Consider the following 27030-nt stretch of genomic DNA (forward strand, 5'->3'; position numbering starts at 1 on the left):
GTACAGGCTATGGTGCCTCCTATTATCTTCTCAAGATGGTTCATGAGTCAGACTTAACTGGGGGTCAGCATCATAACTGTACCATAGCCAAAAGAAAAGGTGATACCAGTATGCAATATTTAATCAACACCAAAATGGTTCATAATAGCCATAGTCCTCTGTATTAATTTATACGCATTACCATAATACCCTTTTAACAGAATATATTTCAGCTGGGTCATTCAGAGGCAGGTAAGTTTCACTAATCATATTTTTTGTATTAACTTTTTTTTTAGATACAGACCAGCATAAGTGTTTAAGTAAGTACTGCATTTTTGTTGATGCCTGCTACGAGACAGTCTGCTTCCTTTTTAAAGTACTAATGTCATCAACTAATTTCATTAAAGATGAAATCAGGGTATATCTCAAGTCAGGAGCCACAGCAATGGCAGATCAGGCAGGCAGGTACTTCTGCTGCAAATGATACCACAAAAGCACCCGGGAATCTGGCTGGATTGGCTACCATTTGGTTACTTGGCATCTGAATCACCATAATTTATTTAAATGTTGATGTCATTTACTTTTTTTAACCTTGAGCTACATATTTCTGTACGAACATCAAGAGCCAGACTGCCTAAATTCTGCCGAAGTTGTAATTCAGATGAAATTTGGATGCCTATTTTGAGCACAACACAGGCATTACCTAAGATTCATGAAGAACCTCATTATTTCACTTAAGATCCAGACACGGGTGAAAATTCAAACACATCGCTATGTTTAGAGTATTTTTCATTGTGCAAGGACTGATTTAGAGCTAGCAACTTGCACGCTTTTGGGATCATGTTGTAAGATATAAGTTCAGTTCGTTGTGTATGCGATCTCAATTTTATCCCAAGTTTAAAAACATTAAACTGAGTTAAACCAAGTAATGTAAACTGAGTAAAAAAAACATTGTCTTGGATTTTGAAGGAAAGGAGAGTTGAATTTAAGCATGACATGGCTTAAATTACCAAGGGAAATGCTGAAAATGCAATTTTACTGTCCACGTGTTGAAAGTTACAGCAAAAGTAAAGCCTGTAAATATACTTGGCAGAGTGGCAATACCAGGACAATTTTTCAGCCAGTTAAAGTAGATGAGTGCTGTCTGCAGATTAATTCAGTACGTGTTTTATCAACAGCATATAATTTCATTGAGTGCCACCTCTGATGATATCATACATCAATTGTTTTTCACCAGTAAATATTGTCCAGTCTTGACAGTAATCATAAGGTACCACACAATTCTTCTGAGGGAAATTAAGAAAGGACATAACCTATATATAAGGCAAATGCTTCCTTTTCAGGTACCAGCTGCAAGAGTTCTTATTTTCTTCTTCCAAAATATTTTGAAGGGTCAAATGGAGTTTCCAGGAGAATTTCAGTATGAAAAACTTTGTTAATTGCAACATCTGGGCTTCAATAAGCAAAACTTTTTACTTTGGCCCCTTTCTCTGAGCCATTGCAGGTGACTTTAGCTGCTCTCCCTGGCAACCAGAAAAATGGAAGTCTGCAGTGGTACAGGGACGGCAAAGCAAAAAGGGCTGAACTGAGGCTGTATATTGTCTGGGCGTGCACACCAGTGACTTATTTGCCTTTTTCAGATGCCTTAAGAATATGAAGTGATTCTTAGAACTAAGCAGAGAGCCAGCCAAGATCCTAATCCTCAAGCATCTGTAACTAAGACACAGCAAAATCAACACAGAAATGTGGGAGAAGAGTAAGTGCACACTCTTTACCAATTCATAGTCCTTCAGACCCTTTGATCTGTTTCAGTTCCCCTGGTTTTATATATAATAATGAAGTCCACAAACTGTGAACGGAACCTTGCAATTCATGTATTATTGGTCCAACGCTAACACTCAGGTGAGTCCTTTTTACCATAAGTGAGAAACAAACACTTTGTCATTACATCTGTGTTTGAATCTTTACTGATTTTTTTTTAACCCACAGCATGTTCCTGGAATTGTGGAAAGTGTCAGCTGAATGGAGAGGATCCATGTAAGAAAACAGTATCGGTTTTCAAAAAATATCTCTCTCTTCATTTATTTTTAGATGCTATACAATGTGCTGTGTACAAATTAGAATCATGTCCGTGTCAAGCAGGTAGACATAGGAATAGGATAATGGTTTTGCAGGGATGATGAGATATAGCATATTATCTATCCTCTTCTTCAGGAAAACAGATCAGCCATAGCCTTGAACCCCATATCCCTATCTTTTATTAAAGTGATTTTAAGTGATAACAATGGAGAATCATAAAGTAATTGACAACTACTGACCAACTGTAAGATACCTGCTTTACATGACAGTAGTTTTAGTCACAACAGACATCTAAGAAAAAAAAAAAAAAACTTTAAAAAATCTGTTTTGCTGTGACTACAAGGAACTTGCATTGTATGTTTTTTAAAATACCAAGTACCTGCTGATCCAGCACTTCAGGAGTCAGTGGAGGCAGCTTCATTTCAGTGAGCACTGGACCCAGGAAAGAGTGTCTCTTCTAATTATATAACTAAGGATCATGCTTCCATTGATAGACTCCAATTTGCATATGCATTGGAAACTGTGCTTGGTTAATTGCAGTGCAGCATGGCTTATAAACCTTATGAGTTAGTATTACATGTACATTATAACATTTCCAATCATAAGGCTGTCAGATATAAACTTTTGAAGTGATTTTAAAAATATGGTTTGATTTCTCTATAGATGAATAAAGACACTTAATAGTACAACAGCTTTATGATCTTGTTTATAAGCATTTCAAGCTTTGCATGTCGATAAATAAAAAGCTGAATTCCTCCACTGGCAAAAGCCATAGACTTTTTGTTGTATGAACAACAATTTTTATGTATTTATTTCAAACATTTTTACCAAGGTATAAATATTTTCTTGTTTACAATAGAAACTAACAAAACTTTTATCTAGGCCTTTGAGAAGCCTGTCTTGCTTCTGCTTGTCTACACAATGTTAAAACTTTGCTATCTATAGATATTTTATTACAGTCAACACAGACAAAGGCAGGATAATAAGCGAGAGCAGCAGCAACTACAAGCAAGGGAGACATGAACCTTAAAACACATTCACATCAAGGGGAGCAGATAATTTCCATCTCAAATGACAGTGCAGGTATTTTACCAAATTTTCTTAACAACTGGACTGAACCAAAAATGGTGCCCAATGAAAAACGATTAATACCTTAGAACAACTTGATTTATACAAATGCCATCTCAGCTTTTATTCTGATCCAAGTAGTACTAAAGAACAAATTTGGAAGCAAAGAATAATTAAAGATGTTGTGAAACATGAGCAAGTGATATATGCACCATTAGTTTCCCGGCATTAGGTTGTGCTCATCTAACCTGCTTTTTTTAGGCAAAGGAAATGCAGTCAATCTAATCTGTCTGCACTTCAGAAAAGCATTGCCACAGAGGAAATTACTAAGTGAAATAGGAACCAGGAGAAGGACTGTGAGTTAAGTATGGACACAGCTCACAGCAACAGGAAAATGGGATGAGGGAGAGTGTTCAAAGGGGAACATTAGATAAAAAGTTATTAGCAATTTACAAAAAGATCAGTTTGGGAATCTAATTTAACATTTAACTTTTTCATTCATTAAATTGGCAGGCAAAAGTGGAAGTTTTCTGATAAGACATATGAGAGTCAATAGGCATTGTAAATGTAAAGGAGGAGGATCTCTTTTGGAAAGAACTGAATGAAAGAACAAGAAGAGAGATGAAATACCAGAGTATAAAAGGAAAGATCATGTATTAGATAGGATTCATTCACTGGCAAACAGGTGCAGCTGCATGTGTAAACTGAACACAAAGATGACCATCGGCCATCAATGGTAATGCGGCCACTGAAAATGATAATGAAATCCTAGACAACAACTGGCAAAGTACTTTCAGTAAATAGAAATGTTCCGGTGAGAGCTCATACAGCATATCATGTTCAGTTCTGCCACATGCACCCACGGGAACCAGCTCAGCACATGTACAGCGAGAACTTGCTTATTGAGCAAAACAAGAGTGAAAGCTGAAAGAGAAAATGCTTGGTGTCACTAAATACACTAGCTAGACAAGCCTTGGAGAAGATAAAGAGCTGTTTAGGTTGAAAGACAGTGTTGGTACTAGAAAACAAGTATAAAATGGCCATAAATACATTTAGGCTGGAAATCAGTAGGAAGTGTCTAACTACCAGGAAGGTCTGAAACAGTCCCCTAACAGCAGGAGGAAAACCAATTCACTGCTGTTTTACTAAAGCACCTGCTTTTAAGATGGAACGTACTTTCTGAAATGTGTTTTTTACATTATGTGGTTGCCTATGATAATTCAAAAGCAGCCTACATCACAGAGAGTTTCTTCCAGACTGAGAACTATCCTTCCAGGCACTGAGAGAAGCCAGGAAGGGAAAGAGGAGACTCAGAAAGCCTCTGCTAACCAGTTAGCAGTCTTCAAGAAGCTTAATAATTTCCTCCAGATCAAAGAATGGCTTGAGAGAAGCCTCCAGCTTTTTCTAACGTAACATCTTCCAACTGTCCTCTACTCATCCTCCCAAATGTTGGCAGACTGAACAATGTCTCTCCCAAATCAAAAAGAAGTCACAGCGTGGGAGTGAAGGACAGAAGCTCATCATTTGAGGAAGGACAAGTGGTGAAGAGACAGTGAGCCTCTGTAATGTGGGGAATACACAGAACTTCTGGTACAGTATTAAACAGCAAAGTTGATTAATAAAGTCAAATAAAAATTCCCCCTTCTTCTAAGCTGTCTCTTATGAAACAAATAGATGCCTTATTGTGCTGACTCACTGCCATCACGCCCCTTCCTCCAGTCTCCAGCTGGGATACCTTCCGTGTGTTCAACCTGCCAACAGCAGCAGGCTGCACAGCCTCTGGGAAGAGCTGGTGTTGGGATTTCTTATGTGTAAATTGGAGCTGGAGCTGCCAAGCTGAGCATTTTGCTGGGCATTCACATCATCTTCTCACCACCACACTTTCTCTCCTGCCTTCTTTCTTCCTCCAGCAACTCAGCTGGTACTTCAAGCTACAGGACAGTGAAATCCACAGGGGTACAGATGCTGAATTTTGAGGTGATGGAGCATTAATTGGGACCGTGGCTGAGGCCTCGTCCTGTGACACATTATAAAGGATGAAACAGAATGGGTGAACTGTTCTGCACCTCGCTCTGCTGGCTTTGCTATAATGTCTATCAGTGCTTGGCTGCCTTTTTAATTTTTTCCTTTCCTCTAGCTACAGGAGAGGTTCAGGAGCCATTGCTCAGAGCGAAGGACAGGGTGAATCTGGACCTTTTCAGTTTGAGATTTGCTTGACACTTACACCCCCTTTTTAGGGATTAGATTTTGTACACCCTTCTCACAGACAATTAATTATGCCTTTCGAAACTTACCCAAATTATCTCTGCCGATTTCCAAAGTTTGCTCACCGTCCCAGCAACTCTGGGGGGTACAAAACTCCTCTCTCGGACCACGCTGACACTTGAGGCACTGGAATTGGCAGGACTTGGTGATTTTATCCCTTTCTTATTGGACATGTCTCACCTCTGCATTTGGAATGTCTTTCGCTGTTGGGTTGTTTTTTCATCCAGGAAACAGAAATCACAATTGCTTTGGAGCAAAGCAGGAATTTTATTTTACTCCTTTTTCATACATAATAAAACTGTAAGTGATGATATGAGCCTCACACTCAGCTTCTTCCACCTGGGGACTACTGACCGCGCCGCTGCCCTGACGGCTGTGAAACGACGATCCCTTCGACCCGGCCCATTTATTTCACGCCTCGGGCAGCGTTTTCCCCGGGGGAGGCTCCCACGGGCTGGCGCCGGTGGCGGACACCCGCCTGATTTACCGGGGGAGACTGTTTGCCTTGGCCCCGGAGGTCCTTCGCGCGGGGAATGGGATTTCCATTCCCCGACGTTTCCCTTGGTCGCCTTCCCTGGAAGGGAGCGCGGGCCCGGCACGGGGAGCGGGGCGCTGTCCGGGGAAGGATGCTGCCGGCCCGGCGCTGAGCCGCCGGACCCAAACCACCCCGCTTTCCTCCAGCGGTGGCCCCACGGCCTTCTCCTGAGGGGACGACCCCCTCGACCAGGGCAGGCGCCTCTTCTCAGGGCTGCAGGAGCTCCCCTCGCCACCCCCTCGCAGCGCAGGGCCAGGTCTGACAGGGAGGAACCGGCGGCGGGGCCGAGGTGCGCTGCGGACGCGGGGCGGCGAGGCCCAGACGGGGCAGCCGGGAGCCCGGAGGGGCGGGAGGGAGCGGGGCCGGCAGCCCGCGTCCCTGAGGGGAGGGACGGGTCCCGCGTCCCTTGTGGGGCAGGCGAGAAGGCGTGGGGCCGACGGCCCGTGTCCCATGAGGGCCGTCGATCCCACTTCTTCCCTCACGGCAGACGGGGAGAAGCGGGAGGACAGCCCGCGTCCCTCACACGGGGCCGGCGGGAAGGAGGGGAACCGCGTCCCTCAGCCGGGGCCGGCGGGAGGGAGGGGGGCGACAGCCCGTATCCCTCACGGGGCAGGCGGGAGGGAGCGGGACCGCGTCTCTCACACGGAACCGGCGGGAAGGAGGGACCGCGTCCCTTGCACAGGGCAAGCGGGAGGGAGCGGGGCGACAGCCCGCGTTCCTCACGGGGCCGGCGGGAAGAAGTGGGACCGCGTGTCTGACGGCGGAGGCGACCGAGGAGAGAGGGGCCCGGCCACCCGCAGCTGCCGCCCGGGGAAGAGCCGCCTCTGGAGGTCTGGGTCCCATGCGGGGGAACCCCCCTTTCCCTCCCCTCAGTACGGCAGAGCCGGGCTACGTCCGCTCGGGGATGGGGCTGGCGGGAGGCGACAGCTCCCGGAGGGGCGGGAGGGGGAAGCGCCGTCCGGGGCCGCGCCGGGGGGGAGGAGGCGCTCCCGCGCTCGCTCCCGGCCGCCGCCGCTCCCCGCCGCCCAGCGCAGCGGCCCCGCCAGCCCCTCAGGTAAGCCCGGTTCTGCCGCCCGCGCTGCCCTGCCCTGCCCTGCCCTGCCCTGCCCAGCCCTCGCCTCTCCCGCCCGGCCGTCACCCCCGCCCGGGGGCACCGGCTGGGCCGAGCGACCCCGGTGCCGCGGGGTCCCCTCCGGCATGAGGGGGGCGGCCGGGGAGGGCCTCGCGGGCGGCGGGGGCCTGACGGGGAGCGGGAGGCCGAGGCGAGGGGCCGCGGCAGGGTCCGGGGCTGGGTTAGATGGTCGCTTGCTGGGTCCTGCTGGAGTGGTTTGTGCCGCTGGTGTTTCAGCCGCAGGAGAAATGTTTCCCTTTCCTTCGGACTGCATGGGGCTGAGCAGACCCCCCTTATGTCCTCTTCCCCGTGCGTGCTTCAGTAACTCTTTTAACAGTAAGGAAAAGCCATGCTATGTTTTAAAATCAGTGCAGAATCGGAGCCAAACTTTAGCTAGAAACATTTGTTAGTGGGTAGCCTGCAGGTGTCTTCACCAGCTTCCAGCAGGACAGTATGCGGCTTACCCCGCTGCAGCAGGTACAGCCCTGCAGGTAGCCCTGCACTGGAGCAGTGCCACCTCTGTCACGCAGCGCGGAGCTGCCCGGAATCCTGAGAGCAGTGCATCTGCTGGAGACAGAAGGAGTGGAGAACAGTTTGCTGCATGTCACATACTTGCCCTGGAAACCCAACCTAGATGGTGCTCTTCAATCTTATAAAAATTGTTGTGGCATCTTTAATGACTGCATATTCCTGTTTCAGAAGACAGTTCTTTCTGTGTCAGACTGGCTGCTGTCATTGTTTAACCGTGGGTTAGTGGTGACTGAGAGGGAAGAGTGCAATCTACTGATTTATGTAGTACTTCCTAAATGTTTGGGTTTTCTTTTGGGGCCGTCATTCAAGGGGTGAATGATTCTGATAGCGACCTGCAAAGGTGACGTGGTGTGTTACGTGTTATAGATGTGCTACTGTCAGGCAGCTGACTACTTCAGAACAAATCATCACACTGAATCCCATCATAAATTCTTCTTAAATCAAGAGCTTAATAAAATACACATATGGCTTTTCCATACAAAATCTACAAAATAATTTTTGAATTATACACTTTTCATATAGAAGTGTCAGCTTTAAGCTCTGGATTTTTTTAAACTTTTCCTCACGTACTATATATCAATATGATTATAAATATATTCATCAAATTAAATTTGATTTATTTTATATCTTAAGAAAATTTAACAGTCAGTTACACAAGGCTGCAGCTAAGATCCTCAATCTTGCACTCAATATTCACACCTAATTACTTCATGTGAGTCTTTCCACTGACTTTGTAGGGATTTCTCATGAACAAACTAATGCACACTCTAGTGCTTATGAGCTGGGACCCTGGGACCCAGCTGTAATAGTAAAATATGTTTTAGTCTGGGCAAACTAGGGAAAGGCTAATCAGATCTAAATACTCTCCCTTGACTTATAAACTATCTCCATGGGAGAATAAAATGCTAAGCACTGCTATTTAATTATAATCTGGACATCATTATCAACCTCCTTTTATATAGCATACTCATTGCTAGATCGTGTTTTCATTACGAGCAAGGAGTATTTGGAATGGAGTGGTTTTGATCCCCAAATTACTGTTTTGCGCTGGTGCTGGTACTGGGGTCAGTGTGGGTTTGCAAATAATTTTCAGAACTACTGAATCCTCTACTGTAGCCTTTTTTTTTTTTTTTGAAAAAAAAAAAGAAAAGCCTTTCTGCTTGCAATTAACAGTCTGTTATGGTTTATGACTGTACTTCACAGACAAAACTAAGCAGCCCACATATGTATTGTATGTCATATAATATATGCTTTCATATAAATACCTACTCTTCATGGTAAAAGTGAAGTTTCTCAGTTTTCCCATGCTACTCTTCTGGGAACTTTGTGGAAACTCTGATGTCTAGATCAGATTCGGAACCAGAAAGTGCAAATGAGCCTTCCCCAAAAGAACAAGATAATGAAAAGGTCTATTGTCCAAGCGGCAACGGAAGAAAATCATAACATAGAGACTGATGCTGTCATAAAATAAGAATTCCCACTGCTAAAGCTTGCTGTCTGACCACTGGAAACTATGCAGAGTAAACCATACTATGGGTTCAGTGTTCTACAGCATCACCGTTAACTTTTATATGGCAAGTTTCTGAAATTACTGAAATGGTCGTCAGCTTCAGCTCTGAGCAGGGGTTGGACCTGGTGACCTATGGAGGTCCTACCTGACCTAAATTATTCTACAATTCTATGATTTAGTAGTTATTAGTTTTACAACAGCGGTATCAGGAAGTCTATATGTGATTTAGATGAATGACTTAAAACTAACTAATAGATCCCTTAATGTTCTTTTATTTCATTAGAGTTGTAGAAAATCAAATTACAGATCTAGTGCACATACTCTAAGCCCTTTAGATAATGGAGTCCATTGTGTAAAAGGCCTACCATGATATTTACACCTCACAATAAAATTTAATGCTGATCTTTGCTCTTTCCGCACTGTATGTTTTGGTGTGTATACTCATCAAGACACGTGTGTGCTTGTCTGAGCTCTCTGCTTGAATAGGCTTTTCTTCCCCCATCCCCAAGGCTCTTCTGATGGCTTCCAGAATGTGGTTGCCCTCCCATATCCTGTAGTGCCTTCAGCTACACTCTGCATACTGGTACTCATGTACAGTTCTGGGTTTGTGGGAATATTTGGCTGACTACCAAATGTCATTCCCCTCCCTTCTAGGAACTGCTCTATAATACATTTTTGGGTCTTCCCTTTCGTGTTTCAACATGCAAGTTAATATAGTCCACTGTCACATTTGACTTTATTAGTCCAGGATACAGCTCAGCTGTGGCCATTTGTAGCAGCAGTCAGAACAATTAGGTACTGATGGAGTTTTATCTGCAGCCCGATTGCTATACAAGTCAGGGGGACCTCTCAGTACAGAGAGCTCTGGAATATCTTTATAGCTGCCCAGGTAGGGATATGTGCTGGACAAAGAGAACCATATGAAAGCATAGGAAACAAAGCTGGAAGACTGTGAATCTGTGGTTGTCATCCTGTCCCCATCACTATGCAGACATGTCTGGAAAAGGCAGATTGCCATCGCATGTTAGGATCGTGTCCTTCTGCGGACACAAAACAAGGATGTGTGGCCCTAAAACTTCCTGTCAGGAAGTAGACCTTCATGGACCCATGCGAAGGATTTGTCCAGTCTCCTTGTGCTGGAGTACACAACTTCTGGTCCTAAGCCCACTGCAGATTTGTGTTACTCTTACTGTTTAGACACACGTTATTTTAGATTGATAAAGAACCGTTTCATGTTGCCAAGTCAATGGTTAGTTTTGTTGTCGTAGTTGCCTGCTGTGCTGTTAGGAAAGCTGTTTGCATTTTGGTTGTCTGCCTCAAAATACACCCCAATTACTAACTGACTTCTAGATAATTGGTTTCCCAGATCCATCTGATACTACTGACAGCATGAATAGCCAAAATTAGCCTCTTAAAAGGAGCTAATGAATGTGTTAACAAGGGAATACAGCTCTGCTGCTTTGCAGGACTTAGTGCAGTGGTGGATGGGTTTTACCTGCTTGAGTGCACATAGTGCCTGCCATCAGGTTTGGGGGGCAGACAAGGAATGTAGAAACTTAGAGCACCTGTAACCTTATTTCTTCTTAATGATTTAACCATATCAGTGAGATGCAGTTGACAACTGTGATTTTAGGGGATTTCTACCTGTCCTGTGTTGCTGAGCCTAGTGAGGCCCTCCTTGTGCAACAAGGAGACACAGAAAATCCAGTGCATCATTTGGCGGAACAGGATGGCAGTACAGTGCTCCTTTTTAAGGATGAAGGCAAGATGGTGCTTTTTGTTGATGTGCTAAATATCATCCTCCTGATTGTGGGCGGCAGCCCCACACCTGCATAGCTAGGGACAGATATTTTACATTGTGGGACTCTGCAGGACTCTGTAGCTATTTTTCAGAGCTGGAAAATTCCCGTCTCAGCAATCTGACCCAGAAAGACAGGGGAAATTATTGGTACTATGTCCTGACACTCATGCCACACACAGTGATTTTAATGATTAATGGACTGGTAATGCCTATGCTGGCTTGTGGATACTGAAATACCTTGGAACATGCTATAACTGATAGTTGACAGACTTTACAGTGCCTGCTCTCCTTGATTTTTTTACGTTCTGAGGTGATGGGATTAAGAATGAGATATTTTGTGGCTTTCATGTAATAAGAGCTCATTGGTTTTCCAAGTAACTTACGGTGCTTGCTAACTGGGGGACACAGACTCTGATTTTATTGATTTACAGAGGTCGCTTGCAGTTTCTTTAACTTCAGTAAAAGCTTTTGCTATAACTGCAGTTTTCTGCTATCTTAAAAATGGGTAGATAATAAGGAGTGCTGAAAGAACTTCAGAATGTTTTCCCTTTTATGCGCTTATGTTCTTTATAACTTAAAAACACTGAAGTTAGATCTGCTGGCAGCTTAATGAAAGTAAATGTCTGTCTCTCTTAACTATCAAACAAGGAAAACCGAAGACAGCCTCTATAGTGGTAATAACTGCTGCCTGGGGTGCTTTTTTTGTCTTCCCTTTCCTTCCCATCTATGATGAGAAATTATATAGGGTTCAAGAGAGGGGATATTATCTGCAGTTACTAAAGGTGTTGATGTTCCAGGTAACTGCTGAGAATTGCCCCTTCTGTGCATTGTGGCAGTTCTAGTGGCAGCTGGAGAAGGTGGAGAGGAAGGGGTTTGTGGAGCGCATGTTTCTGATTTAGCCTTGGACTGCAAGATAAGGAAGAAGACCACCTAGAGGAGCAGTAAACATGAGCTGAAACACATTACTTACGAAGTTTTCCAATTTCTTTTTCAGCAAGATCTGCCCAGCAAAGACAGGTACGTTTTTAAGGTACCTGAATGAAAAAGAGGTAGCCTTCCAGGCCAGTGGAAGGGTTTCCCAATTCTGTGTGAAAGAAATTTCCCTGAAGTGGGGTAAGAGATGGAAGGACACTGACTTCACCATGAGCCACAGAGTATCTCTTCTCCCTTGACGTTACTTAAGAGTTATCACACTGAAGAGGACAAATCTTAATAACATGCACCATGCAGTGGAGAAAGTCATTGATTTATCAGCACAGCACTGAATATTCAGTAGTGCCTCTGTCCAAAACAGCCATCAATCCCTTATGAGGAGACTTCCATGGAAAAATATTTGAAAGGGTAGAAACAGGCTTGTGTTGTTTGAGTGCTGTCCGACAAAGGAAGTAGGTATTTTAAAGATGAAGTCACAATTTCATTTTTCAGTATTCTTACACTGTAGTTCATGGAAATTGAAAATCCATAACAATGCATCAGAAAATTTATTTTGTTGCATGGTTATATGGCTAAGCAAGCACAGGTAAAATTGATAAGAAAACACCATGGAAATATTTAGTTCTTGACTAGCAGCCAGTTAGGGACCAAAGGAAGCCTGAAAAGAACAAGAAAGCCTGTCTATTTACTTGCCATCTTCTATGAGAATCTCCTTTATACCAAACATCAAGACAGCTGCAGATATTGCAAGCAGCCATCTCCAGATTGTACCTCTGTGAGCAGCAGTTGCCTGTTTACTCTTAGGAGCTTCTTCACATGTCCAGCAGACTAGTGTGCTGTGCTGACTGCTCCAAGGTTGCTGTGAAAGCCCTGCATAGGACCCTCTTCTTCCTCTCTCTACGGGTAGAAAAATGGAGTAGAGGAAGCCATTGCATCTGGTGCTCAGCCTGGTGGAGCCCCATGTATTGCTCCTCTTGGTGTCTTTTGCTTTTGAGGTTTTTGGGATGTTTTCCATGCTGTGACTTGGTCTTGGGTCTGCCCGTGGAAGTTGTCTCCCAATGGCATAATGCTGAATACTCCTGTGGTGACAGCTGGAATTGAAGTGCTTGAAACATATTTTCCAGGTAGCCAAAAAGCCATGTTTGTAACATTGGTACTTTGGGAATATGTTCTCATCTTGGTAGACCAAGGCTTAGCCAGCCTGGATGTCATGTGAAGCTGCAAAGGGCTGTGTCAGCAGCCTGGCTTAACCTGCTGGGAAAATGAGGTGCTAAATACCAAATGTGGTGCAAAACACCATCCAGCTTCCAGAGTGAAGACAAGGGATCTTGCAGAAGACCCAGAAAATCAACAGAGAACTGTGGGAGGACTGTATGCAGAGAAGCCATGCAACCACAATGCAAACTGGTCATGTAAAAATGCAAGCAGCAGTGGACACCAATAGGTACCTGGAACTAGAGCAAAGCACACAAGTCCAGACTGTCATCACTTCAGGAAAGCAGCACAGAAGCTTTCAGTGTGGATGAAGGGGCGGCAGCGGGCTTGGATCTGTGGTTACCACATACACAGCCTTTGGCTTTGGGAACTTGTTTTTTTCCTCATTGTGAATGGATGCAATTTCACTTTAATTTTTATTTTAGATTATCTTATACATCAAAATTGTAAGAGGCAACTAAAGCTGCCCTCTGTTAAGCATTGCTTTCTCTTGAAACAGCATTTTAAAATACTGTTTGTGAGGGTAGGAGTATGTCGATAATATTTATTTTTTTTTTCAAATGAGAATTGGATCTTTTTTGGTGGAACTGTAAGCAAACTTATTTTCTGGTTATCAAGCTGGTAAGGATAAGGAGATCTAAGGATCTAAGGTTTCTGAATCAAAATGAAGTACTGTTGAAGATAGAAGTTATGCTAAGTTTGAATAAAAAGATCCCCAGAAAACTAGGCACTGTTATTCAATGCTTTTGTTTCTTTAGTACCCCTTCCCTGTTACTTTTCAAAGGGACTGGTAAAATATTCAAAATTGAAAATTTACTGCGTTAGCATGTTTCAGAATTTGGTGACAACTAATGAATGCTTATGTAGGCATTTCGGTTTATATAATCGGCTAATTATAGGATATTTACATGCTCTATAACCATTTTTCTAACAAAATTCAAAGACTTAAAATCATAGCAAACACTTTTTTTTCCCTTGTTTCTGAAGTTGCTTGGGAATAGTTGTGAGCCCAGTGAATTTGAAAATTGCTACCAAATATCAAAAATTGCTGCAAAGTTATAAAATATGCTAAGTGCCAGAATGTAGGAGAGTATATTTTGGGATACTTTGCAGAGCTGGTAGGACTGTCCCGAGTTACTTCTTTATCATGTTTTTTTTTGGCATCGTCCTCTTAGTGGATGGTTCAGTGACATGTGAATGTGCTCTGCCACAGTATTGTTGGTTCTCTATTAGTGTGCCATCAGGAACAGGTAAAGTGGCTTTAGCCCAGTCCCCGCATCTGTTTAGGATGGATAGGAAGGAGACATGGGTTAGGCCGCTGATAACTAGGTAACAGCCAGATCAACCCTTTGAACAAGCTGTTCATGCTTGGTTCCTGTGACAGCCTTGCAAATAAGCATGAGAAATATTTCTCTACACTCCCTAGCGCTCTGAGCGTGGCTTCTATGTTTCTAAAACAGTGGTGCTAGAACCAGCATCTGTCCTTGAGGTTCATCTACCTTGTGTGCTGGAGGAGCAGGCCAGAGAGAAGGGAGGTCTTGTATAGCCCTTTGTTGCTGCAGTCCTGAGAGGTGAGAAAACAACCTGGGAGAAGCTTTCGACAGTAATCTCTGGCAGTAACAGCTGTTGCCTCCAGATTTTCAGTGGTGTGAGCTGTTTGCAGTGTCCATCTGTTCCTGACTAGAGCACCAGAAATACTGGTGTATTATTAGTGTATTATTAAATACCAGAAAATTTAATTTTTTGTTGCCACTATTTCAATCGTCAGCTATTTACATACATCTCTTTCCTAGTTTGAATGTCCTTAAATCACAGTTTACCTGTTACTGAATAGCATTAAAAGTTTAAGCAAGGCTGGGCATTTTGAGTGCAAAGATTTGGTTCATTTTGCTCTCTGGCATATACACCAGAACATGGTGTTCGCGTTTGGGGTTGCTGAGTGGGATACACAAAAGGAAAAATAGATTGATAGACAGAAAAATAGAGCGATGTGTGATGGTCATGCTGGACAGACTGAAGAATGGTGTATAAAATCCCTATATTAGAGAGAAAATACTCAGAATTTTATGTTCTGCCAGTTCCTTTTCTTGCCTTAAAAATAATTGATTATTAAGAATAACTGTAAAAATCAAGACATTTTAAATGTTAACTATGAACTTCAACTGAAAATACTTATAAACACTATGCAGGGTCTGCTAACTGCCACTTTATTATGTAGATCTTTCTTGAAGGTGTAGGTATTATTGCATGCCAGTATATCTGCATGTGTGTATGTGATGGGAGGGAAGCAATGCAGCTGGGTGGCTGATACGGTTACAGCGTGTCTTTTTGTGTAATCAGAGCTCTCATCTCCTCTTCTTTATTGCAGTTTCACATCCTTGAATGTCCCTCTATTTCTTGAAGATGAAGAAAATGATTGCATGCTTCTTTCTGCTATTCGGACACACTCTGATTTCCGCTGCCTCTGTCATGGCAAAAGATCTCCCTGGAGGACATTTCACCCGAAGAAGGGATGTTAACTCACAGTCTCTACTAGGTAAGTTAAAAAAACAAAACAAAACAAAACAAAAAAAAAACACCAAACACCACCACCTCAAATACAAATGATAAAGGGCATGAGCAGCTGACCCAACCTTGGCTGAGTTAGTTTATAATAAAAAGGAGGTTGACATTTGCAAGCAGGAATAGAGGAAGTTTGTTAACCAGTTAGTAGCTGTTGAAAGGTGTTTACTTTTGGGGTACTGGATCTACTTTATGTAAGTGGTACGAAATAAATTTTTGCTACAGGACTGTTGTCTTGGAAGAAAGACCTTATTTTCACTGTTTAGAGAAAATAGATATTGATTCATGGAGGTTCTGTCAAAGCTGCCTTTTACCATGCCAGCAGGTTTTAGCTGTCTATATGTATGTGCTGTGCATAAGGATGATTGAACGGAAGTCAGTGGCTATTGAAATGGGGCTTATCATGACATTACTTTATGTTAATCTCTTCATTTTCTCAGGTTAATTTTATTTGTAATGAGTAGCTCATTTTTGCTGAGAAGAGGATCTGGCAGTTTTAGCTTGTGGCTGTCATATTTTAAAACATGAGGTTCATCTCTCTCTTGTTGATCGTTGCCTGTACGTCATCAAGCAGTTTGCTGGTCAACTTTTTCATCTGCTAACAGTTTGTGACTTGGAATAATTTTCTTTTGCCCACTGTTTAAAGTACTTGTCAGATTATGAAAACATAGCATGGATGAGGTTTGGACATGACCCATCATTAGGGATTCACGATGCATATCAATAGTAGATCTCTCTCCTGCCAGAGGGAGATCTTAAGTGGCCTTCCTTGCCATAAAGGTCACCTAACCTAGGTGAACATGAGGAATGTGGAACGTCCTGCAGAAGGTGTATTGGGAAGAAAGAAGAAGAAACAAAGCCAGAACAGGGGAGAATGGGCGACAGAGAGGGGAGCACCGAGTTTTATTAGCGAAACTCTTCTCCAGACAAAACATAATCCTTTAAATATGTAAAATTCCATAAAGTACCATTCACAACCTGTCCTTTGTTAACTTAAAACCATTGGTTTTCAATTCCTATAGAACAGATATAATCCAAATGACAATACGTTTCCCTTTCTTATTCGTATTTCTCAAAACTAATAGATGGGGTTCTGCAGCTGAAGGCTGAAAACCACACTGTGGAGATCTAGTCCATCAAAAAATATGCATGTGGAACAGCAAAGAGAAATATGCACATTCACACCTTACTCAACAAGACTCTCAAACTTTCTAAAAATCCTAAATTCTAAAATGTGATTAAATAGCAGCCCCTCCTGAATATTTTAGGGCCCCCAGCAAATACCCTAGGTGAGCTTATTACTTTAAGAAATAAACTGTCTCTCTATAAAAAATTAATGCAATAGCAAGGTGTAATGTGGAGAAACTGAAAGGTGTCACATTTCTCAGCTTGCCTTTTTTCCCTATGATTTTAAAAATTGCTTTTATAGCCTCTTTTTCATATTTTAAATAGTGGAAAATATATTAAAAGAATTAGCACTCAATATAAATCAAAATGTATAGATGAAATTATTTCTTCTTTAAAAAGCCAAGCGATTTGTGGTCCCTGTAATTTGAAAATTCTGGATCCCTATTCAGTTTGGCATGTGCAGGATGCAAACAATTCTTGCAGCTCTGGCTGAAAGAACCTTTTCAAGACATTAAATGATGCAAGAAACTTGGGACATTCTCTGGTCCAGCCCGGAAAAGTACGTGGCAGTTTGGAGTCAGACTCATGGGCCTTGCATTCTATTATAATAAATTAGGTCACCTGCTTCAAATTCATCAGTGCATATAAACAGTGGCATGGTTAAAACGTGCCTCTCTATAAAGAACAGAATGTGTAAAATGCATGCCACTCTCTGGAAAGCTGTAGTGTTCCTTAAATGACATGAGAAAGAACGGAGCCAAACCATGATCTCAGTGACATCAAGTCTATTGACTTAATAAAATCAGTCCAGACTTACAGCAATTTAACAGGGATCAGAAGCTGTCCCATTCAATATAATACGTGTATTATAAATAGTGGTGGTGATGACAATCGCTGCTGTTGTGGAAAGACTTGGTTGGCAGGCAAAAGTGAGCAATAGAGCTGCAAAGAACCAACAGATACCTGGAAAAGTAATAAAAGCTCAGGTTGGGATTTTTTGGGGGGTGGAGGTCTCTATGTTTCTAGGGCTAAAATGAAGGATTATGCTATGTAAATAGTAGTAGTATTAAAATAATTGTATTCCTTTTTTCTTCATTTTACCAGTTTTTAAAACAAAAGTGTACTGCTGTGGCAACTATTTACTGGTAAAATACTAGTAGTGGCTATCTACAGAAGTAAAAGTCCTTGCGCCAGGAAACTGACAGCATAAATAAACAAAATGGAATGGACAAAAAATCCTGTGGGATTGTCCATATAGAGATAACAGTACTTTGGGATCCAGCTTTAGGAGGTTTTAATTTTTCGGCAGCCATGCACTAATACTGCATAGATTTCTTAATCGTCTTGTTAGAACTAATAGCCTATCTGCTTTAACGAAGGTTTCAGAAGGAATGAGCTATCTTTTCTATGTTTTTCTTATCATCAGTCTTTCTGCTAAACCTCGGTATGTGTTGTCTTAATTTGGCAGATCTTTGCATCACTTCTTGTTTAACATGATAGCTTTACAGCCAATTATATTTGTATATAGCTAATTATATATAGCTAATTATTTCCATTGAAGATCTGAAATTTTTTGTGCAAGGATCCATTGAACATAAAGTTTTGGAACTCTCTCTTTGGCCCTTGAAAGCCAAACTGCTTTGAATAGGTTTGACTTTTCAGGCTTTTCTTTTCTTAAACACTGAATCAAACTTAAAAGTATTTAAAACTTGTCAATTGTGCCAATTTAATTAAATTTCTTAACACTTCCTGAAATCTTGCAGCATATTAATTGTAGAACATATGTAGCTGGTTTAGTGTTAGAATATACATGTGTATTTCTTATAATAACAGAATTTGTATTAGATTGCTGGAAAATAATGTTTTAATGTGGGTGGTTTTGTGTTTTAAAGGATCGTTTCCATAGTCTTGCAAAATCTTGTGAAGTAACAGAACGAAATAACATGGTCCATTTGTCTTTCCTGTGGAAGAGGGCGGTCACCTCTCCCCTTAAGCGACATATGAATTAAATTTTGCCTTCTCTTTCCACTCATCAGTAATTTGATCCCAAGTATTAGATCTTTGGCTTTATCCTGATTCTTTAAAGGAAATTAATCTTTTGGTTTAGCATCTTCTCTTTTAAAGGCTTTATCAGAGCTCTGAAGAGTTTTTACTGAGCTCTGTGACAAAACCATAGTTCCTGCTGAGTGCAGCTGCTTTGTTAGATTACACACAGATCATTGAAAGCACAGTTTGGCAGCTTAGCATTAGGGTTTGGATACTAAAGAAAAGCAGTAATGGAAATATAGTTGGCTACATGGTTTTAAATATAAAATTATGTCTATTACGTTAGCTAATTCCATTCAGATATAGCTGAAATGGACTTCAGCACCTAAACACGCTAACCAAGAGCTGTGTCAGTTGTCGAGAGTGGTGAATCCCATACTGTGATTTCAAGGCCACGGTCAGAGGTCCACGGCACCTTTCAGCAGGTTCCACGCTCAGAAGCAACAGGTACCCAGTCCTTGAAAGATGTAGCTTTTTTGGTGTTTGATGATGTGGAGTTTTTTGGTGGAGGGGATTTGGGACCTACTCCCTACTGTATCTTAATAATTTATTATAAAATAAGGCAAGGCAAAAAATCAACACTGTGGAAAAACCACAAATTTTTGTGTTTCGTTTTTTCTTGGTGAACTCTGTTCTTGTAAACTGGGCATGTATTTCATGTCACATGGGCATGTTTCTGTGGTGGAGTGGATGCATGGGAATAATTGAATAAAGTGTGTAATATTCTAAGCGATAACATTTCTTCTGTGCCTTAGGAATACAAAACATGCACCTACCTGGTTTTGAAAATAACTATTCATGTGAGGAGAAAGGCTCATTTAGAGAGCATTCGTTTAGATACTACATGATATTAGAAGAAAGAAACTACAAGCGATTAACTGATATGCGCAAAATTGAAACAGAGAGAGGAAGGGCGGCCAAGAAGGAAATGTACTTGGCTCCTGTTCAGTAGAAACTGCTGCTAAACGCAAATGTCCCTGTCTGTGTTAAATTATATTTTGCAACAAAATCTATAATGATTTATCTCTTGGTTGTATGTATATGATTCCACTGATAATACGGAAGGAAGAAATATGAAGTACACTGAGTGCTCACTAAATTTATGTGCTCACTCACTACAGTCAGTTAAAATTATTCCAAACATTCTTGTAACCAACCTAGTTTTTAAGCTCGTGTGTATGTAATTTTAGGGCTCAAGATCATTATCAGGTTAACCATTCTGGGTTAAATTTTAGCTGCAAATCAGAGGGGAAAATATGTGACAAAAGGGAGTCTGGTCCATGATGCTACTGAGGAGTGCAGGTAAGATTTCTGTTTAGTTTTGGTTGAATTAATTGTACATTTATACACTAAGAGCTGGCCAGAGATCTCCAAATCCTGCTAATGTGGACTGATGAACCGACATGAGATGATAGCTGCTGTAAGAAACTCATTCACAGCTTCAACACGTGTGTGTATGCGTTATTTCTTTACAGACGTACATCCCTGCCAGGTTTTTTTGTCCTCAGAGACATTAAGTAGACTCATTGCAACTGAAGCCTGCATTGTAATTGAAGTCAGAATTGTGTCATGGTAACTATATAACGTGTTTGACATACTATGCTGGTATAGTATTTGGAGAGATCAGAACTGTTCCAGGCAACACATACAGGTTGGAAGAGGCTGCAAATTGCATCTTTTGAATGATCGTGTGTTTAGTTAAAATATAAGCAAAATCCTTTTCTAATTAAAAGATAACTAAACTTTTATAAGGATACAAGGTAATCAAATATATATCAATTTAGACCCTCTCTAATCAAAACATAAAATTGCCGTATAAATATAGATGTCATATTTGGAAAGCGAGAGAGCAAAGCATTTTACAGTCTGGTAAATCACCTGTTTCTTCCTTCTGAGGTGCATAGGTACGTCTTAGAAACATTGTACCTCAAGGCATTATTAGCAGTTGTATGCTTTGCTTCCCAGTAGTGATTGTCTCAATAGCTGAGAGATCTCCTGTGGACTTTATGCCAAGTCTTTAAACTTCAGCTTTCACCTTAGTCTCTCAGCTGTCAGCCTCTCCTCTGCAATAGCTGTTGTCTGTTATCTACCTGGCTGGGGTCTAAAACAGGAGCAGGAAGGTTGCACTTGCTCAGACCACCCCACTCTTTCAGATTTCTGGGATTTGTTCACAGTGGGAGACCCTCTCTGTATGGCTCTGAGCCTTGGTAGCCTGGCTTGTGCTGAGGCTGTGCCTCCCAGCCCCTCACAGGGATTCTGGAATCCAAGAAGATGAGATCTGAATGGTGATCGTATCTCTGCCTGGCCAGTTGTTCCCTGAAGAAGCTATAATCCCCTAAGCAGGACCAACTGATGAGCTATGAGGGCTAACTGAGACCAGGACAGACCCAGGGCTTTGTGTCCTATTCTGAGTACACTCATCTGCAGCCAGCTGTCATGGAGATCAGAAAGTCTGGATTTTGGTCTGTGTTGGCAATTTTTAACCTCATAACAACATTATGTTTGCCGACTTTGTATTTAGTATTCATTATTAATTTTCAAGTCATGTGTCAAAATAGTATTCACTTTTCAGCCACTTAAAGGGCAATTCAGTAATTAATGCTATCTGAGATATAATTCTATGTCTAGCAGCGCACGAAATTTTCTGTTTCAGCAGTATTTCTTTAATGTGTGTTTCCTCTAGCAAAGCCTTTTCTTTTCCCTCCTTCCTCCTTCCTCTTTCCTCTCTTCTCTCTTCTCTTTGTTTTCATATTCCTTTATCTTTTCCCCCATTTTTTTCCCTTTTCGCCTTCTCCTTTTTTTTTTTTTTTGAAGTGGTTTGTAAGTTTTCCACAAGGAGGAAAGAGTACTTGCTGGTACAGAAAAAACTGGGTCATGTACTAAACTGCAAATGCTCGTTGTGTTTCTGAAATTCCTACAGCCCCCACAAATTACTGTGAAATACCATTTCTGTTTGAAAAAGAGTTTGCCTTTACAATAATTCAGTAAGTAAAATTATGAACTCTGGTTATATGTGTATATTCTCAAAGACCTCAAAGCCTCCGCTCTGTGTTTTGTCTTGAAGGAAGATGAGGCCAAAAGAAAAAATACTGAGTGTTCAAAAGTGTGGTGGTTTTGCCTTCATTGCGGGTACTTTTAACTTAATAATTAAAAAAGCACATATGTGCAAAATTAACTTGAAAATCCTGGAAACAGCATTTACATAACTTAAGGAATGTCTCATTTTATAGGCATGAGTGGGTAATCAGACACTATTGTGATGGAAGACAACATGCCTTTAAATTGATTTGAAAACTACAAGACACCATCTGCTTATTTAAGTACTGATGAAGTGGTAAAAATAATGGAATGCCAGTGGGCATGATGTCCCACATATTTTGGGGAGCAAAGAGATATGGTATACGGCACTATCCCATGGTGCTGTTTATGAAACTGTTCTGGAAAAGAGTCTAATACTAAGACTGTTACCAATGGATAGAAATATTTTGTTTCAGGTCAGCTGATCACTGAGTAATGTTGAGGTTGCTAACAGCTTTCCTCGTAAACAAAGACATGAGTGGCTTTAAAAAAAGTATGGATACAAGTTTTTAAAACATTAAGTTAGTGTCCTGAAAGGAAACAGCACAAACTCATTAAGGTCACATTTTTTCACTGCGTTTGCTACACTACTACTAGCAGCTATTTACTTTTTCTCTCTGTTTCTTCTCTAATAACTTGTGTGTCCTTCCAACAGTGCCCCAGGTAGCTCAGGCAAGATGGGAGTTTCAGATCTTCAAGAAGAAAGATACAAAGATCATCTTCCTCCATGCAACAGCCACCTTTTTTTGGTGTTGGTTGTGATTTGTTCTTTTCCAGATGTGTGCAGGAAAAGACAAGAGTCACAGGCACAGTAAATGCCTCCAAGCTGTCTGTGGGAACTGGATTCAAAGTAACATTAACTGTGTGTACTAGGAGGCTTCTCCATCATGGCACAGAAAATGAATTCCTCTCCTCTCATGGGTGCGAGCTGCGCTCAGCTGAGAGCATGTAACATTTGTTTTTCTTGGGAAGAGGTGGGTAGATGTTGATGCTGCTGGGCCTGGCGTGGGAATATCAGGATGCTTCATTCCTCTGTCCAGGTGTTCCCCCTGCCTGCAAGGGAAAGCCGCCCACTCCCTGGTCCTCCTGACCATGAAAGAAGGCTTCACTCCTGTCAGGAAACCCAGCAGTTTCCATCTCAGAACACCTGAAATATACAAAAAGAACTAAGAAACTTGAGAGTATCCTTACACCATAGTCTGGCTTCATGCCAGAGACAGCACCAATCCCAGTAAAGAAATGGAGAAATACTAGGAGTCAGTTTTTTTGGGACTTTGTATTAATAATGACCTTGATATTTTGTAAGGATGACAGGAAAGGAGTAGAAATAGTGAGGTGAAACGAGAACAAGGTAATGGACCCTCCTATAGTGACTGATAATGAAGCGTTTGCATATAAAAGGAAATGGAAATCTTTGGACAAGAGCCTACTGCTGTACAGTTCTCCCAGAAATTTTGAAAGTTCAGAAAAGATTTTGTCAGAGGCAATAAAGAAATATCTGGAGGCTGTGTTGCGTTTAGAGAGCGTTCCCAGATGAAGGAATTTGTAAGGAGGAATGGGTGAGCTGCCAAACTCATAATGAATCTTTGGGTTGGGGCCAGAGGCCCATGAGTTTGGGGAACGGCGCAGAGCAGGGATGAGGCCAGGGAACAGGGGAGCAGGTCTTGGACCCAGGGTATGTCCCAGAGACAGTAAGAGGTGGAGTCACCTGCAAACGGAGTGCCGTACATATGTGTGCCAGGAAAGAGGTACTGAGCAGTTTCTCATGTTTACTTCAGGAACTAGGTGTGATTATATCTGAAATGCACTATACCATCCTTTGCTCTTCTTTGAATTAAAATTAAAAAAAAATAGGAGAAGTTAACTTGCACGAAATGTCTCATTAGAGTCAAGAAGTGCTTGGAAATACTGCTATTCTTCATTTACTGTTGGCAACAACCACAGAGTGTGTTTTCCAAACAAAACCAATGTTACAGTCACTGCTGTGTACTTCATGCTTGGTCTTTGCAAATGAAGCTACTGCAGTTTCCTAGAAGGTGTATGTAGGTAATAAATAGATATATCTTTCTTCCCATCAGAGTATTTTGCTCTTGGTATATTTATGAATGAATTCCAAATTTGAGTATCCTTTATTTGTATGATTGTATGGCAAGAAGGAGTTATACCAAGATTTATAAAGAAAGAAGTTGTAAAGAAAACAGAGGCAAGTAAGGGTGAGGGGTAGAGGGAAAATCAAATAATAAAGTGGCAAAGAAAGAAGAGAAATTTCGGAAGCAGTTTTATAATGTGCTAGCTGGGAGAATAGTTTTCTCCTCTTTTATTTAATTCTGAGTGAAGACTTTTGTTCTGTTGCTCAAAGATAAAATCTAAAAATAAACCTGGTATTATTGCTGGCAATGTCGCAGGATGTGTAGTTTTTTGTATATACATTACTATGGAGTGAGCTAAGAAACACAATATATTGAGTCTTAAAATTGCCATTATTGCATTGCCTGCTCAGGCAATAATTTTTCTGTGATCTCATTTTTTCTTAGCTGATCTCATCCTTCCTTTTTGCTTAAATTGTCTTAGTCTATAAGAAAAATCTTCATGGAACTAATATTTACTTGTTATAAATTACTTGTTCAATGTCATAACTTTGCTGTAGTATTTACCAAATTGAGCTAACCTCCTTTTGCTTTGCATACAGTAATAGCCTTCTTTAACATTTATCCATTCTCATGTATTAAGATAAAGACATACATAACCAAACAAGTAATATCCATATTTTTAAAAAACTATTAAGGAGTCATAAAGATGTAGGGCAACAATAGAAAATAAAGAACTCATTTTTAAACAATCAATCTTTTCAAGGGAGCTGGCTTGCAAAAACTTTTGAAAATTTACCGTCTAAAATTTGTGTCCTTTGAATGTGTTCGGTTTGAATATCCCAAAATGGAAATGTCTGAAGAAATTAAACAGTGCCAGGGGACATTCTTGGGCACTGGGACTTCACCATTATTGTTGCTGTTAAATTGCTGGAGCGGTCTCTGGCCCACAGCAATCATCACTCCCTAGGCAATCTCCATGCATGGTTCAGAGGCTACAGGGGACGGGGATTATCCTCAGTAGGCAGTTTGCATACAGCCACTCTGTTTTAGTAGGAAGGTGGGTTTCATACTGTGGATGCAGGCAAGCTGGCCTCTGAGCTTAGCTTGTAGCTCTCTGGCACTGAGACCAGTGGTATGAGACGGCCTGCTTCTGTACTACTAAATACCCTGAGTTTACAGAGTGGTTGCATCCACACTGCTTATTAGGATGGGCCCCTGGCTCATGAAACTTCCCATATCGTGCCTGAGGATTGTTTGAGAAAATGTTAATTGTCCTAGGCCAAACAATACCAGGAACTGTTCTAATGATTTAGCAGCTCAGAAGATTCAGTTCCAATGCCCATAAAAACTCCCTGGCGCTGCTTTAGTTATATTAAGGCAATGTAGCATTAGTTAGAAATAAGCTGAAAGGGTACAAACATACCCTCAGAGACCCTGGGTGGGTGAGCTAAGTCAAAGCAGTGTGTGTCAAAGCCAAAGTAGGGGTTCAGGACTGAGCATGATTTGCTTTGAGAAAGAAGCAGAGGGGAAACCTTCAGGCATCAGTGAAAATAATTTAGTGGAATTTTCATCTTTAGAGGAAACTAAGATGCTCAATGTGAAATATTCTTTTAAGCTCTATTTTATGTGTCTAGGTAATTGGATCCCAGTTGGATTCTACCAGGGAGAACTGAAATTTCATTTCACTGTTAATTTTGTGAAGGTGGCATCACTGTAACTGTCATTTACAGACAAACGGGATATTGAGTGGAGGAGGAGAATATATTTACTGTTGACTTAATCTTCTAAGAATCATAGAATATCAGGTTGGAATGGACCTCAAGGATCATCTGGTCCAATCTTTCTTAGCAAAAGCACAGTCTAGACAAGATGGCCCAGAACCTTGTCAAGCTGAATCTTAAAAGTGTCCAATGTTGGGGAATTCACCACTTCCCTGGGGCGATTATTCCAATGCCTGATTGTTCTCATTGTGAAAAAGTTTCCTCTTGTGTCCAGTCTTCCCTTCCCCTTCCTCTTCCCTTCCCCTTCCTCTTCCCTTCCCTGGCTTTGGCTTGCCTGTCCTTGTCTTGCCTTTGGATAATACAGCTCACATTGAGGGGTTTTTTAACTTCTGTGTTGGCAATACAAAACCTCTGCTGACTTAGAAACAGGTTTATGGATGAGTAGCTCTTTTCAATGAGTATGTCACTTTTCATAAGAAGAGTGGAAAGGAATTACTTTTGGGTATGAGGATGTTTGCCAAAGTTGTGAAAAGTCCTGTGTTTAAACGTGAGAGCTGGTAGGAGGAAGAGGTTATAGTTTACAGGGCAAGTGCAAAAGCATGTGACCGCTAAAAAAGTATCACTGAAAATTTATCTGAGGGAATGAGTGTTCAGATCTGTTAGTCATTACAGGTTGCCACTCCTCAAAATACCACCCATCTGGAGTTTTGCTTAGTAAGAGAGTTACACTTTATTTTTCATTGAGCCCATCTCACCTAAATCAACATTAATAATTACAAGGTTATTAAAAATCCCCACCAAGTCAGAAGACAGAATTTAAGTACATTTTAATTTGGTAATGTTTAGTATTTCTATAGACAGAATTTTGCTGGTGAAAATACTTTCAAAATATACTGTTACATTCAGACTGATAGGTTTTTCTTAAGTAAGTTAGCACAATGTGGTCTGTTTCTGGTAGTACTATCCACTAATGCCGTCCAGGTTTTTTCCCACCAAGACTCATGCCTGACTTCAAAATACATAACAGTCTCTTCAGACTGGGATCCAAATCTTTATATTCAGATTAAAAAGATTCAAAACCATAGGTCTAGTTTTGAATTGTTTTAAGGGAAATAAAATAACAGTCATTTTACCCTTCTCCCTCCTCTGTCCTGCCCGTCATGTATACGGAAATATTCTTAGCCTTTTTTCCGTAATTACCTTTCTTTCCACTTGCTCTGCTCCCACAAATCATATTGTAGCGTTTTCTTTGTATTAGTTTGTATTACAACTGGAATATTTCATGTTATATTAGTAAAAATAATTAATAATTAGATATGCCACTAAGATAATAAGATAGAAAATAGTTAATATGTCAGGATATCTGTATCCCATTAGA

The 27030-nt window shown here is 41.3% G+C and overlaps 1 protein-coding gene across 8 annotated transcripts in view; it reads left to right on the forward strand.

Moving 5' to 3' along the window:
- The first annotated feature begins 5961 nt into the window (after window positions 1–5961).
- The window catches only part of MATN2 (matrilin 2), a 79009-nt gene continuing 57940 nt past the window's right edge, over window positions 5962–27030 (forward strand). For 4 of the 8 annotated variants that reach the window (XM_074577495.1, XM_074577498.1, XM_074577499.1 and 1 more), the window contains exons 1-2: window positions 6886–6980; window positions 15396–15563. In XM_074577495.1, the coding sequence (XP_074433596.1) occupies window positions 15410–15563 (154 nt within the window). In that variant the 5' untranslated portion in view covers window positions 6886–6980; window positions 15396–15409. Of the gene's footprint in view, window positions 6216–6566; window positions 6757–6885; window positions 6981–15395; window positions 15564–27030 lie in introns of those variants that run through there. The other 4 variants (XM_074577496.1, XM_074577500.1, XM_074577497.1 and 1 more) reach the window with 4 other exon arrangements.

Source organism: Larus michahellis, chromosome 2 (genome assembly GCF_964199755.1).
Source record: "Larus michahellis chromosome 2, bLarMic1.1, whole genome shotgun sequence".
Classification (NCBI taxonomy): domain Eukaryota; kingdom Metazoa; phylum Chordata; class Aves; order Charadriiformes; family Laridae; genus Larus; species Larus michahellis.